The following is a 14,578-nucleotide window of genomic DNA, read 5'->3' on the forward strand; positions in this document are numbered from 1 at the left end:
TTTTTTTTTTTTTTTTTTTTTTTTTTTTTAATAATTATTATTTTCTATGACATTAAATTTTTAATCAAATACCAAAAATAAAAAAATAAAAATATATTTTTTTGTATGATTTTTGAAAATTAAAAACTGAATCTCAAGTTAAAATATTAAATAAATCTCTAAATTTTAAATTTTATTTATAATCAATCTATTAGAGGTCTTCAATAAATTTTTTAAAAAAAAGTGAATACTAAAATTTTAATAAAAAAAATATAAAAACTAAATTAGATAATTAAAAATGAAATAAAAAATATAATACCTTTTAATAATCGTGCTTATTTCCCACAAGCAAGCTACACCACAAATCAATCAAATTCTTTTTTTTATTATTATTTATTTTTTAATCATTTCTTATTTCAAACATAGATGTACACTAATCATCATTGTCGAGCATGATTATGGTTCATATAACTTAGAAAAATAATAAAATAAAATAAAATAAAATCAATGAAATTATTGGATGATATATTTAAAAAGGCAATAATATTAGGTATAATTAAATAGTGATTAATGGGATGGGAAATGATTATGGGGTGACAAAATTACAGCACTCAAAGTTATTAATAAACAAACCTAATTTTTAGAACTAAAATCCTTTCCAAATGGGTATTATTAATGTAATTTATATTTAATTATATATCCACAAAGTCAATCATTTTATAATTTACATATTTAATGTATGTTTTAATGCTTGTGACTCCACTTACATCATCATCATCAAATTTTTAATCCTAATTAATGCCTCAATTTTCATAATTATAGCAATATAAATATTTTTTTTTTATATATTTAATTATAATATGAAATACCATCTACGAAATTTTGCTTCACGACAAGACAACCGACTTTATTTTATTTCTTGTCAACAAAGTTTTTTTTTTTTTTTTTTTTTGGTGTTTGTATAAAATTCAACCATCTATTTAATGGTTGCATCAATAATGAGATAGCGACGTTACTCTCCCTTATCTTTATCTTGTTATTAAAATTTGAAATTAAAAAATAGCCGAAATAAAAAAAAATATATGAGTGAAGCCACGTGTCGGAATTTGATTGGAATTATATTTAATTAAAGAGGGTTGGGTTTTGCTTTCTTGAAATTATATTTTATTTGGGTTTATATTATTTATTATCTTTACAATATATAATCAACCTTATTGTTATTCCTTCCATTAATATGAAATTGACGCTTTTTTTTTTAATATAATTAGAGAAAATCGTATATTTAAAAGGTGGGTTTTTCTTTTTTTTTTCTTGTTTTAGAAATTTCAAATCAAATATCTTATTTTTCCTCGTAGATTTTTAAATAGATGTGATGTGAGAATAACGTGACATCGTTATCGTTAATATTATAATTGAGAATAAAATATAATTTTATTTGTAAGTAATAGTCAAATTAATTTGTGGACTATTTAAAACTATTTCTTAAATTTCAGACTAGAATGTTAATTTTAAAATTTTTGGGACTAAATAGATAATAATTTAAAACTTTATGTACAAAAATATATTTTAATTATAATAATTCTTAAGTATGCATTATTGATATTTTATTTAAATAAATAATGGAATCTTATTCAACGACACAAAACGATATATATGTATATATACACCCGAGTGAATTTGTTGACATTTTTTACTAATCTCTTTTATTATTCTTCTAATTTTTTTTATTATTCTTCTAATTTTCTTTTTTTAAAAGATATTAATGGCAAAAAAAAAAATTGTGCAATTTGAATACAAAAGAGGTCAGTGAGTAGGGCTAGACCCTCTCCAAAGTAGACGCGTTTTAAAATCATGAGACTGACGGCGATACATAATGAGCAAGGAAGAACAATATCTGCTAGCGGTGGATTTCGAAATATCGGGAGGTGAGGATGCTGGGCCCCCTAAGGTGGGTACGGATTGTAAGATCCCACGTCGGTTGAAGAAAGGAACAAAGCATTCTTACAAGAGTTTGAAAAACTTTCGCGGAAAAACTTTCTCGCAACTAACAACTAACCGTAATATGAACCAAAGCAGCAGATAAATATCTGCCATCAGCAAGTTTTTTTTTATTTCAAATTATTATTTTTAATTGAAAATATCTTTAGAATAACAAAGTTTGGAAAAGTAGCTAAAACTTAAGAGAATAAATTTGGGTAATGGAAAATTCAATGATCTAGAATAGAATAGGATTCTGATTAAGGCGAGGTATTTCTTTCATTCTAGAAAACACTTTAGAAAAATTTGAATTCGAGAGAGAACGGATGAATTAGTGGACGTGGTGCATTCTACGCGTAAATTAAACAAGTATTGCGTCTGGGATTGACTTATGCTTTCTAACCATTTCAAAATTAAGCCTACGTCGTTGTCATAGATATCGTTGTGGAGTATACATCTCCAGTCATAGATATCGTTGTGGAGTATTACATCTCCCAGTCATTATAGGTATCAACTTTTGTGTTAGGAATCTATACGATATCTCAAGAACTTTTAAAAACTCGAATTGACCAGACATGAGAGAGAACGTCCTTAGCACAAGTCAAGGTCGATTTCCCATTCTACCCTTTTTTTTTTTTTTTATCTCGATCTCAAAATTAAATATACTTATATAGTTTTAAAACAAATTATTTAAGCGTTAAATAAAATAATACGAAGCATAATGTTGAATTTATCTATTTTCGAGTGTTTCTCTTTAGACATAATTATATTAAAAAAATGTAAAAACAAGGAATTTGGACAAAATCATTGTGGGCCCCAGAAGAGTTAGAGAGAGAGAGAGAATGTGATGGCAAGAGTGCTGGTTATGAAAGGGACAGGTGGAGGTGGTGGCCCCACTTAGGAACACCCTAAGATCCCTATCCCTAACCCCCTAAATAAATTAAAATTAAAGAAAATCTCTAATTCTCCACATCATGTATTCCTATACCTCCAGCACTTTACATTCATGCCCCCTGACTCTCTCTTTTTACACAAAAATCCCCCACTCCCATGGACCCCACTTAAAAACTCTCCGTTTTCATTTACATTTCGCTCCCCTCAAAAAGACAAAATTATAAAATTGACCCAACGCGACTCCTCAACCAATACCCATTACTTTTTATTTATTTTAAGAATTAGATTCCCATAATTACTAGAGTAACCCATAAAATTGTCAAATACATAAATAAATAAATAAATCATTTTGGAAGCATTAGGGATTGGAATCCGTGTGAAAAGAGTAAGGTAAAAAGGATGTGGGCCCTACCTCACTGCCGCACTCCAACACCGATATTTCCGGGAGTCCGACGTGTCAGCTTTTAAACCTCCTCCTCCGTTCCTTTTTTCCTTTATAATTTTAATACTAACATACGCCTGAATTTCGCTAAAATACGCTACGTCCGCTCCCCCCATGTCTCCACTATACCCATCATCATCGGATTCAATCAAAGCATAATCTCCACTATACCCATCATCGGATTCAATCAAAGCATAAAGAGATTAGAGAAATTTGTGTAAGAAAATGACACAAATATGAGAGAGGATAAACAGAGGCTGATCAGAGATTAGAAATGAGTAGAAAAGGGTGGAGAATTTGAAGAATTTGAAGAGAAGAATGAAATATGTGTGTGTGTTTTTTGTTGATCTAAGGCATGATTACACGAACACTGGCGTTATTGGTAGAGTTGCAGATGGGACAATGGTGTAGAGATGAACCACAAACAGTACACAAACACAGATGCCTGCATGGCAATAGCAGCACGCATGATTCTTCCTTCCAACAGTTCTTGCACCGTCTGTCCTCCTCCTCCTTCTCCTTCCTTCTCGTCTTCCTCCCTTTTCTCCTCTCCTCTTCAACTTCCTCCTCCTCCTCCTCCTCCATATCTCCGCCGTTGCTTCCGCAGCACGACTCTGCCTTCTCCTCCTCCTCCACCTCCTCCTCCTTTTTCACGTCTAACAGAACAAGTTCCAGGTCGCTCCGGAGAGCATTTGCGGTGGCTTCGTTCGTCTCAGCCACATCACGCCATATTTGATTCTCCATGCATAGACTATTCACTCGTTCTTCTAGTTCCCAATTTAGTTTCCCCATCTTCTCGATCTCTTCCTCTTTGCTCCTTAAAATCCCCATCATTCCAACTTCTATCGCCTCCATAATCCTTCTCGCTTCTCTCTTCCGTTTTTCTTCCATTTCCATCCTCACCTTCTCCATCTGCTTCCATACAAGTATATACGTCAGTAATTAACCCACCACAACGTTTCTCAACCACTACTTTGCCTATTTATATACATCAATAAATTAAAAACAGCGTTCGGTACCGTACATGTTGCGATATCAATCGTTCCAGATCTAATTGCTGCTGTTGAACTAGGATGGAGATATCCTCGCCAAGAAAATATAAATTACGTCCACAATTCTTCTGAGAATGAGCATGCGAGGAAGGATATGAGAGGAATCGGTTTATGGTGGAATGATCCCTACCGCGCTTTCTCGGAATCGGAAGATTATAGGATATAGCGCTATCGGACTTCATAACAACACCCGTCGACGCCGATGCCGAAGCCGGCATCGCCCCCACCGCCTTAGGAAACGAATCAATCGCTACAGAATTGTACGGCGGAAGCAGAGTCGTCTCCGCCGCTGCAGTATTAGCACTGAAACCTGTTAATGGCGCTCCGTATCCCATGATCTCTGTCAATAACAATCTGATTCAAAGCAAAATGAAACCGATCTCTCTGTTTTCTTCTTTATTCCTTGTTTTGCTTCAATCGCTGCGTACCGAAACAAATTGATTGGTTGTTCTCGGAACTTGAAATTTGGGTTCGCTCAGCAGAGTCTTTCAATCTGTACAAGAAGAACAAAATTCCGTTGAGAGAGAGAAGAATGAAACGGCCATATATAAACATAATGTATTCCCGTTGTATTTATAGGTAAAAGCAAAACAAACACAGACCTGGTCAATCCCGTAATTTCTGGAAACATACAAGGGCATTTCCGAGATTTACGATCCTTTCCAACGAAATATTGGATTGGTTCTGTAATAAACACACACATATAATATGAATTAATTTCCCGACGCATAATAATAATAATAATAATAATAATAATAATAATAATAATAACCGAGGAGTTCTTAAATTAAAATGACTGACATTGTGGGTTTCTGCCACGTGTCGTATCGCACCAGTCGACGCACGTAAGGAGAGTGGGGGGTTTTCGGATACGGCGTAACCGACTTGTCACTTTTCCCTTTTAAAAAACAAACAATTTTTTAATCTTCCAAGAAAAGGAAAAAGAAAATATATTAATCAACCACATCCTAAAGAATCGTAGCCGTCCGTTTATGACAACGTAATCCCAGCTTTTCCAATTTTTTTAATCAAATAAATTTAATTTTGTTTTTCATAATTTGGGAATAGAAATGGATGGGAAGGTAAGGCTAGGTAGCAAGCAGTATGAATGATATAAAAGGAGGAAATTGTGAAAGAATAATTAGGAGGGGAAATGGATGGAGGGATATTAATTACATAAGACTGTCAGAGTTGGACCAACATGATTGACACAACATAATTATGAAACTTTATAAAGAGAGGATTGAGAGAGAGTAGATAAAAAGGTTACTTACAAACTTTGTTTTTCCTTTTACTCTCTTTCTAACATTATTGCTCCCTTTGCATCATCCACACATATGATGCTTTTGGTAAGCCACACCATTCATAGATATCACCTAAAGCAATTTCAAAAACAAAAAAAAAAAAAAGGGGGGGGGAAAAGGGGGTGGTGGATGCAAAAGACGTGGAAACTTCTCCTAGACGCGTTTTAAAAACCTTGAAGAAAAGTCCAGAAGGGTAGTGTGCCAGAGCTGAACACCGGATCGTGTGCCGGCGAGGAAACTGTCCTAAGAGGGTGGATTGTGAGATCGCAAAGAAGAATGAAGGAATAAGGGTGTGGAAATCTTTCCCTAGTAGATTTGTCTTAAAAACTTTGAGGGAAACCAAGGAAGAAAAACCTGGACAAGCACAAAAAGGATAATATTTACAAGTGGTGGACTTGGGCTGTTACATTGGTATTAGCTTCATGGCTCATGGAGAGGAAGGACGCTTTAGATGGTAAGTCCAAAAAAGACAATATTAGCATCATGGTTCACGGAGAGAAAAGACACTTTAGACTGTTGTTTCTAGCTCAAACCGATGCTAAATTTTTGGTAGATGCATCACAAGTCTATCTTATAGGTATATTTGAGATAATATGATATTGTTTGTTTTAGATCTGAACGGGAATGAAAGGAGAAAAAAACGAATTTAGGATGATTTTGTGTTTGGTTGTGACTTTGTATGAACTCTTTTTACTTGTCTCTTTGCCAAGTTGTTTGCATCTTTTATTATTTCACTTCATGATGTGGTTGCTTTCTTTTCTTTTTTGTTTCTTCCTTTTTGTAGCTTTTTTTTTTTTCTTTCTTTCAAGTGGTGTGGCTTAATATTCCACATGTGATCTCCATAGTTCACTCTCTTTTAACCCTCACGTTTCTAGATTCCCCATACCACTCTCTTTCCCTCTCTCTCTTTCTATTTCAAGTCTCTTATCTTTGAGAAGGAATCTTATTCATCTCACCCACACCCCATATAGATAAAGTTTGGAGGGCAAAAAATCCCTTTGAATTTGTCTTGAGTTCACCCATCTCTGTCAATGGTATTGAAGAAAGAGACAGACAGAGGAGGAAAGGAAGAGAGAGAGGGAAAGAGCTTGTTATTTAATGAATAAGGTTCCCAAATGTGAAGCAACAAAGAAAGAGAGACATAAATCAATATCCTTCATTCTTTTTCATCATCACTATCTTCTTTTTCCACACCCAAATAGATGGTTTGTTGAGGCATCATTATAAGGACAAATACATTGCTTATGGGGAGGAGGATATGCTTTAGCTCTAAAGTAATCATTTATGCTCTCAGATCAAAACCTAGGTTGGAAAGAGTGAAAGATTATGGGGGTTGGTCCTCGAGTAGTAGCAGTAGTAGTAGTAGGGTACCCAATACCATAAAGCTAAAGGGTCAGGCTGCCTAATATTCACCCTTACCAATCAATGCTCTGGTTTCTTTTTTGACACAAAAACCAAATAAAAATGGAGAGATGGGAAAGTTTTTCCATAAGCTTTGTTTTAACGTTTTATATTAATGGGTTGGTTGGCAGTGGTGAAAGTTTGGGAGTTGCATGTGCAAAGGAGGATTTTGAATGGTGGGCGTGGGGACAAGTCTTTTCATTTTCACATTCAATGAAGGAAATGGGAGAAAAACATAAGAGATTGTTTGATTCCAAATACAAGTAGTGGAAAATGGAAGTTGGTTTTGATTTTGTGTGTGCCATCTTTCTTTTCCCAATGCGTGTGGGTGTGGGTGGGTGTCTGTGTCAGATTTTTTTAATTACCAAAGAGTGAATTGTACATTTCAGTTGTGTTCTTTGGAGCCCAGCCAGCGCCAGGCCAGACCAGACCAGGCCAGGCCACCATCAATGTCCTACTGCTTCAACACAATTCATAACTCCTCCATTATTGATTTTAGTTGTTTATCAGCTCAGCTTTGGATGAAGATAGCAGAAATAGAGAGGGATGCAGTTCTAGTTTAACTGTCTGGTCAATTATAGAGAACTTTAAAGATAAAGAAGCAGTGCGAAAGTTTAAACCTTACCTCGCCACCAAGGTTACGCCGTTGCCAATGAGCTAGCAGTGTCTCGCCCTTAAACAATGGTGGATGTTCATAAGGATGCATGCCCCTCTGGTTACTCTGTACTAGAAGGAAAAAAGAAACTATGATTTTGAACATCGCAATTTACATCAGTTACTATATAGTTTTGTTTACTTTGTATAATGTGACTCATGCTTTACTTGATTATAGTGTTTTAACTTGTCAATACTACTTTCTATAATGTACATGTTAACGGATAAAGCATAAACTATATACATTGCCATTTCACTGAACAGTTGAGATCATAACATCACAATGGTCATTTTAGGATATGTTTTCTATTCCACGAGGATAAAAAAAGTAAACTAAGCATTATTGTGATCCTTCGTCGGTTGGGGAGGAGAACGAAGCATTAAGGATATGGAAACCTCTCTCTAGCAGACGCGTTTGAAAAACCTTGAGAGGAAGTTCGAATGGAAAAGCCTAAAGAGGATAATATCTGCTAGTGGTAGGCTTGAGCGGTTACAAATGATATCAAAGTTAGACACCGGGCGATGTGCCAACGAGGAGGCTGAGCCCCAAAGAGGGTGGACACAAGGCAGTGTGCCAGCAAGGATGCTGCCCCGAGGAGGGTAGATTATGAGATCTCACATCGGTTAGGGAATAGAACGAAACACGAAAACCTCTCCCCCAGCATACTTGTTTGAAAAATCTTCAGGAGAAACTCAAAAAAGCGTGCCCGAAGAGACAATATCTACTCAGAGTGGGGTTTGGCGTTTAAAATCCTATCCCTTAAAATTTCAATAATTGGTATCTAAACTACAGAAATTACAACGTTTGATTATAAAAGGAAAGGTTTTGATGGGTTCGGTTGTTTTCCTTGCACAGATCCCCGCAGATGCAGTGCAATCACTACCCACTAGTAAAGGAGAAAGGAAATAATTAAAGCCAACGGCCCATTTACATTATTATTTGCACTTAGCAGACGCCTGAAACAATCATTCATCAGTCAACCATCGTACTGCATAGCCTATCAAAATCAATAATTCATCCTCATGATGATACTACTATTACAGAAATTTTGTACTTAAGATCCCCCCTCCCCCTACCTGGATGAATAACACTCATGAGGCCGTGACCTGGAAACAGTTCTGAGCTATTATTTGGTAAATGGCCAAACAAATGAACAAAAGAATATAAAATCAGGTATAAAAGATAGCATGACTAACTGGCTAAGCATAAGTAATGACGGCTGACTAATTCAATGTTGATCTGATTACCCCGTGGCCTTGACGTCCTCAGCAAAACAAATCAAATTTGGTCCTGCATTTATGGGGGAAGTCGAGCTCAGAGATGGTATCTTTGCTACTACATGTAGTTATTAAGGCAAATAAATAACTGAGTAAATAACTTGGTACCTAAACTTCATGCAATCGAGCATGGTATCTCTGGCTACTATGTCACAGCGCATCATCATCCAGGAATCAAGATTGAAACACAGTCCAGGCCGACATGAAGCATGTTATATAGCTCGGGAATTTTCTGTCAACGATGATCCTACTTGAAGCATACGAGGGTAAACTGAGCTAAATTCCTTGTCTCTCTGGTCTTTACCTTGGCGGCATAATCATTGAGAGTTGCTTTAATACCTTTCCAAACTTGATCCTCACCCTGAGAATCCAACCACAATGAGTACTACCGAGGAGACAATCGATTCTTTTTTTAAAATTGCATTGACCCGAGGACCTTTCCCTAATACGAGAGAACCAGGAGGGACACATCTCTGGTGTAATAGTTATCGTGCCCACGGTAAAAGCTTCCTTTGCATTGGTGATTGCAATTCCTCAGGACCCCGAGAATAAAGATGGTGAAGTATGACACTTGCTGGCAGAACGTGAAGTAGTGGAGATGCTTCCAGTTGCGATGTTTCAAGAAATATAAGAGGACGAAATGCACGAAGAGCTTGATATGGTGCACCAAGTTGTTCTACGGGGAACAAATTTTGACCCAAAGCTAACTGCAGCCCAGCCATGTCCCTAGCCATTCGTAGTTCTCCTGATTCAGAAAGAGGTCTGACAAGAGAAGCATGCCTGATAAAGAAAATTAACACTCTTGATGCCACAAACATTGAGAATTATAATCCAAACATAAATGTTCCTGATCTAAACTTGAGTTAAAACAGAAATCATTAGAGAAGAACGATCCTTATTTCTAAATCCCTCCGAGATTAGCTTCGATGGAACATCACACAGCATTAGAACTCTTTGGATATATAACACGGTATAACATCCAAATCCCATGACACAAAAACTCTCCCTCTCATGAAAATCAATAAACTCACACAATCTTAAAACGTGTCTACTAGGGAGAGGTTTTCACATCCTTATAAGGAATGTTTCGTTCTCCTCTCGAACCGATGTGGGATCGGGATCTCACAATCCACCCCCCTTGGGCTGTTGCGGTAGCGATAGACTTGGGCCATGGCAAATGGTATCAAAGTCAGTCACCAAACGGTATGAGGCACTAGTCGGAGTAGGGCTAGACGCTCTCCATAGTAGACGTGTTTTAAAACCTTCAGGAAAAGTCCAAAAATGACAATATCTACTCGCAATAGGCTGGACTCTTAATTCTTGGTGAATAGTTGAACAAGTGACAGTTGAAGGGCTTTAACTACATGAAGTCCAAAAATCTGAGATTGGATAGATTAGTGAAGCAAATCAGGGTCGCTAGTAAGAAAATCTGTCGAGTCCTGCATATACATAATGCTCCATTACATGTTTCCCGAGAGGTCACATGACTATTGATTGTTAGACAAATTGCTCAGTGGTGAAATCTTGAATGGAAAAACGGTATTAAAAAATAACTTCGGATTATATACCAAAGCATATGATAGTAGTGATTAGAGTATGACAGTTTCCCCAAGAAAACAAACTACCTGCATTCAGTTCTTTCAGGCAGCAAGAGAAGAACCTTGCCAACTTGACGCAGCACGAGTAAGAGTTAACAAGATCAGATTCATTCAATCTCTTCCTGAATACGTGATATGATTTGTGATATCTGTTCTATCTAGGGAACACTACCACGACTTGTAACGGGAAATACAGAGCTAACAAGATCAAACAGGCGACTCGAGCAGAAACCATACCTTTATACTTGCTCATCAATCGCTGGATGGTCGCCTTCAATTCACCTGGACTAGATTGTAAAACACCTGCAATCCATTACCCCCTCAGCTTGATTGAGCCCCTCCGTTCCTCTCTCCAAAACCTTCGTGGCCTCACTTCTCAATGCATCCCCCATTTCAACTCCTCATCAACGGCATCAACGCCCGCTAGGTCAAACTCATGGCAAAGTCTCAATTTCTCAAAGCGCAGCTGGGCAGCCTTAGCGAGATCCACCTTCTCGGGCTCTTCGACAGACGCAGAAGCAAGGTCCCTAAGCTTCTTCGAAAAACGAAAAGCACGAATCGTATGGTGAAGAAGCTCGGTAGTTCGGTGAAGATTGGAGAACTGAAACGGTTCGGTAAAAACGACATTTGTAGGTTCAGAAAGCTCGAATCAGACATGGCGGACTGAGGATTGAAGGGAGAAGACACTGAATCGAACGGTGGAGAGAGCATTCTCAGCGTAGATGAGAGTTGAGAAAGCAGGTCATTGTGGCGGGAGAGCACGGAAGGAGTCACATTAGGACAACTAACTGTAACTTATATTCAAAAAGGACAATATCATGGGATTATGAAAATTTATGATTTTAAACGGAATTGACTTCACCTCAACCATTTTAAATTATGACTTGATGCTTGTCTTTCTCGACCTCAGTTTGGTTCAAATTAGGTATCGTCCTCGATAATTTTTTCACGACACAATTAATTAGTTTAATTTTGAGTGAAAGGTACATCAAAATCCGAAAGAATTAGAACAAATTATGAAGATACATACATGAACAAGAAGAATGAATAAATGAAGCAAAAGAATCAGACATGACCGCCACAGCATAGATAGAAAAAACAGAGTGTAGAGACCAAAACAATGGCTTCCACGACAGAGACGATCTTGAAGAACACATTATCAACCACGAAATGAATCATCCGAAGATCCATTGGGTTCCTTCCGAAGAGTGAAAACCGCCATGGCCACAGCTCCTTCCTCACCTTCTTCAACGACCATGTCTTCTTCTTCCCCATAACTCACTCTCTGTTTCTCTCACAATGACATAAACATATATATATATATATATATATTGTCTGGCCACTCTGTTTTTATGAGGAATCTTAACAGAACAATGTAGTTGCTGGCACATAATATGAAGATGGTGGGGAAATCTATGCAAAACCCCCAAAAAAATATATTTATTTTTCTCATTAATTTTGTATCCGTTGCCCTTTTCATCAAAATAACGATAATAATAACGTTACCCATGGGTCCCCTAGGAAAAAAAACAACCATGTCATCTTACTTTAATTTGGTTAATATATATAATCTCTATAGCTGTTAGGAAACAAAATATATATATATATATATATATATATATATAAATATAAATTATGTGGATTGTTATATTATATTTGATTATTTATTAGGGGATAAAATGGCACGCGTAAAAAGGAGGATAGAGTAGCCAGCTAGTGCCTGCTTGTTCCGTTGTATGTGAAAGCAAGGGTGTAATTAAAAACATAAATAATACAAAATGAATTGGACGTTTTGGTCAACAGGGACCGTAATCAAATTAATTGCAAAATTTTTAATTTTGAGCCAATCTTAATTCTTTAATTTTACGAACATAAATATATATATATATATTTTTTTTAATTAAAAATACACTGGCTACCATTAATACCCTTAAAATTTTTAGAAAATAAAAAAAAGTAAAAAGTTTAGAGATTATATGAACGGTTTCATTAAATATAAATATAGATAAACTGTTTTCTAATGTGGGATGATTGTGAGATTGACGAGGGGAAGAATTAAAATTATAAGGGCGTGGGAACTTCTCCCTGACATAAACATAAGGGTTACAAGGGTCTGGGAACCTCTCTTCCCAATAGAAGGGTTTAAAAATTTTGAGAGGAGCTTGGAAGAAAAAGCCTAAAAAGACAATATCTGCAAGTTACAAATGGTATTGGAGTCAGTCACCAAGCGAGCTCGGCCCTGAAGGGGATGGACACTGAGTGGTGTGCCAGTGAGGACGCTTGGCCTTAAAGGGGGTGAATTGTGAGATCCCACATTGATTAGAGAAGCACTCGACCTCAAAGGGGTAGATTGCGAGATCCCACATCAATTAAAGAAGAGAACGAGTGTCATCAAGGACATTGAACCCCAAATGAGATGGATTGTGAAATCCTACATCGATCAAAGAGTAGAACGAGACATTAAACTTTCTTTGGGAGACGGGCTTTAAAAATATTTAGAGAAGGCCGAAAGTGATTTAATTTTTCTAATTTTCTTATCCTTGTCAACAGTCCCATGAAATCAGAGATGGAGAGTACGTGGGTTCCTCCCATTGGCTGAGATGGAGAACAAAGTTGGGTTAGGAAGCAACAATGGCATTTGTGGATGAGAGGCCGCCAAGTGCGAGGTTATGTCCCACTGCCCATCGCACAAAAATCTTCCACTTCCATCTGCGCCAATCACAAAACAGATACAGATCTCATCCAGATAAGGACCTCTTCTATAAGAACAAATCAAACCCTCAATTAACCCAAATCCCAAGAACCAACTCCCCAATTCACGAAAATGGCAGCTTCATCCATGGCCCTCTCCTCCCCATCTCTCGCCGGCCAAGCCGTCAAATTGTCCCCCTCCGCCTCCGACATCCTCGGCGAATCCCGCGTCACCATGAGGAAAACCGGTGGCAGACCCAAGCCCGTCTCCTCTGGAAGCCCATGGTACGGTCCAGACCGAGTCAAGTACTTGGGTCCATTCTCCGGTGAGCCGCCGTCCTATCTGACCGGGGAATTTCCCGGCGACTACGGCTGGGACACTGCTGGGCTGTCCGCCGACCCCGAGACGTTCGCCAAAAACAGGGAGCTGGAAGTGATCCACTCGAGATGGGCCATGCTTGGGGCTCTGGGGTGCGTCTTCCCCGAGCTCCTGTCTCGCAACGGAGTCAAATTTGGCGAGGCTGTGTGGTTCAAAGCTGGGTCTCAGATCTTCAGCGAAGGTGGGCTCGACTATTTGGGGAACCCGAGCCTGGTCCACGCTCAGAGCATTTTGGCCATTTGGGCGTGTCAGGTTGTGCTGATGGGTGCGGTTGAGGGCTACAGAATTGCTGGTGGGCCTCTGGGTGAGATCACCGACCCAATTTACCCAGGTGGGAGCTTTGACCCACTGGGGCTGGCCGATGACCCTGAGGCCTTTGCAGAGCTTAAAGTGAAGGAGCTCAAAAATGGGCGATTGGCCATGTTTTCCATGTTCGGTTTCTTCGTGCAGGCCATTGTCACTGGCAAAGGACCTTTGGAGAACTTGGCCGACCATTTGGCTGACCCTGTTAACAACAATGCCTGGTCTTACGCCACTAACTTTGTACCTGGAAAGTGAGGACTCTGTCCTATGTTCTGTTCATTATATTTTGGTGTTCCATGTCGTGTAATGTAATGGAATTTGAACTTTGAATGCACTCATCTTTTGTGGTTGTGATAAATTACTCTCCACTTTTATCATCATCATCAGCCTCGCGGTCGCATTTACTAGAGAGATTCCCATACCCTTAGAATGATTCATTCCCCTTCCCAACTAATGGGGGTTCAATGTTCTCGCTGGCACATAGCCCTTGTCTGACACTGATACCATTTGTAATGGCTCTAGCCAATGCTATTAGATATTGTCAGTTTTGGCTCGTTACATATCATTATCAGCCTCACGGTTTAAATTACGTTTACTCTACAGAGGTTTTTACACTCTTATAAACA

General features: G+C 37.8%; 2 protein-coding genes and 1 pseudogene across 4 annotated transcripts; 1 reads left to right on the forward strand and 2 right to left on the reverse strand.

Moving 5' to 3' along the window:
- Positions 1 to 3,498: 3,498 nt before the first annotated feature.
- On the reverse strand, positions 3,499 to 5,163 carry LOC111448331 (probable BOI-related E3 ubiquitin-protein ligase 3). 3 transcript variants are annotated; one of them, XM_023087849.1, is made up of 4 exons: positions 5,146 to 5,163; positions 4,947 to 5,028; positions 4,317 to 4,837; positions 3,499 to 4,207 (listed from the first exon to the last, which is right to left on the reverse strand). In XM_023087849.1, exons 3-4 carry the CDS (start codon positions 4,677 to 4,679, stop codon positions 3,641 to 3,643), a joined length of 930 nt encoding a protein of 309 aa, XP_022943617.1. In that variant the 5' UTR covers positions 4,680 to 4,837; positions 4,947 to 5,028; positions 5,146 to 5,163; the 3' UTR covers positions 3,499 to 3,640. The 3 variants fall into 3 exon arrangements, with proteins under 3 accessions (XP_022943617.1, XP_022943616.1, XP_022943619.1); XM_023087848.1 differs by lacking the exons at positions 4,947 to 5,028; positions 5,146 to 5,163 and having other exon boundaries at positions 4,317 to 4,903; XM_023087851.1 differs by lacking the exons at positions 4,947 to 5,028; positions 5,146 to 5,163 and having other exon boundaries at positions 3,499 to 4,204; positions 4,317 to 4,901.
- Positions 5,164 to 9,466: 4,303 nt separating this feature from the next.
- On the reverse strand, positions 9,467 to 11,854 carry LOC111448654 (annotated as a pseudogene).
- A 1,497-nt stretch (positions 11,855 to 13,351) lies between these two features.
- On the forward strand, positions 13,352 to 14,310 carry LOC111448911 (chlorophyll a-b binding protein of LHCII type 1-like). Its single transcript, XM_023088694.1, has one exon. The coding sequence runs from the start codon at positions 13,404 to 13,406 to the stop codon at positions 14,205 to 14,207; it is 804 nt and encodes a 267-aa protein (XP_022944462.1). The 5' UTR covers positions 13,352 to 13,403; the 3' UTR covers positions 14,208 to 14,310.
- The last annotated feature ends 268 nt before the right edge of the window (positions 14,311 to 14,578 follow it).

Source organism: Cucurbita moschata, unplaced genomic scaffold (assembly GCF_002738365.1).
Source record: "Cucurbita moschata cultivar Rifu unplaced genomic scaffold, Cmos_1.0 Cmo_Scf00010, whole genome shotgun sequence".
Lineage (NCBI taxonomy): Eukaryota > Viridiplantae > Streptophyta > Magnoliopsida > Cucurbitales > Cucurbitaceae > Cucurbita > Cucurbita moschata.

Excerpts from the sequence above, each read along its gene's own strand:
- LOC111448331 (XM_023087849.1), bottom strand. The coding sequence starts at position 4,679 with ATGGGATACGGAGCGCCATTAACAGGTTTCAGTGCTAATACTGCAGCG. Across the intron at positions 4,208-4,316 it reads AACGATTGATATCGCAACAT|CAGATGGAGAAGGTGAGGAT; the intron begins GTACGGTACCGA and ends CTTGTATGGAAG.
- LOC111448911 (XM_023088694.1), top strand. The coding sequence starts at position 13,404 with ATGGCAGCTTCATCCATGGCCCTCTCCTCCCCATCTCTCGCCGGCCAA.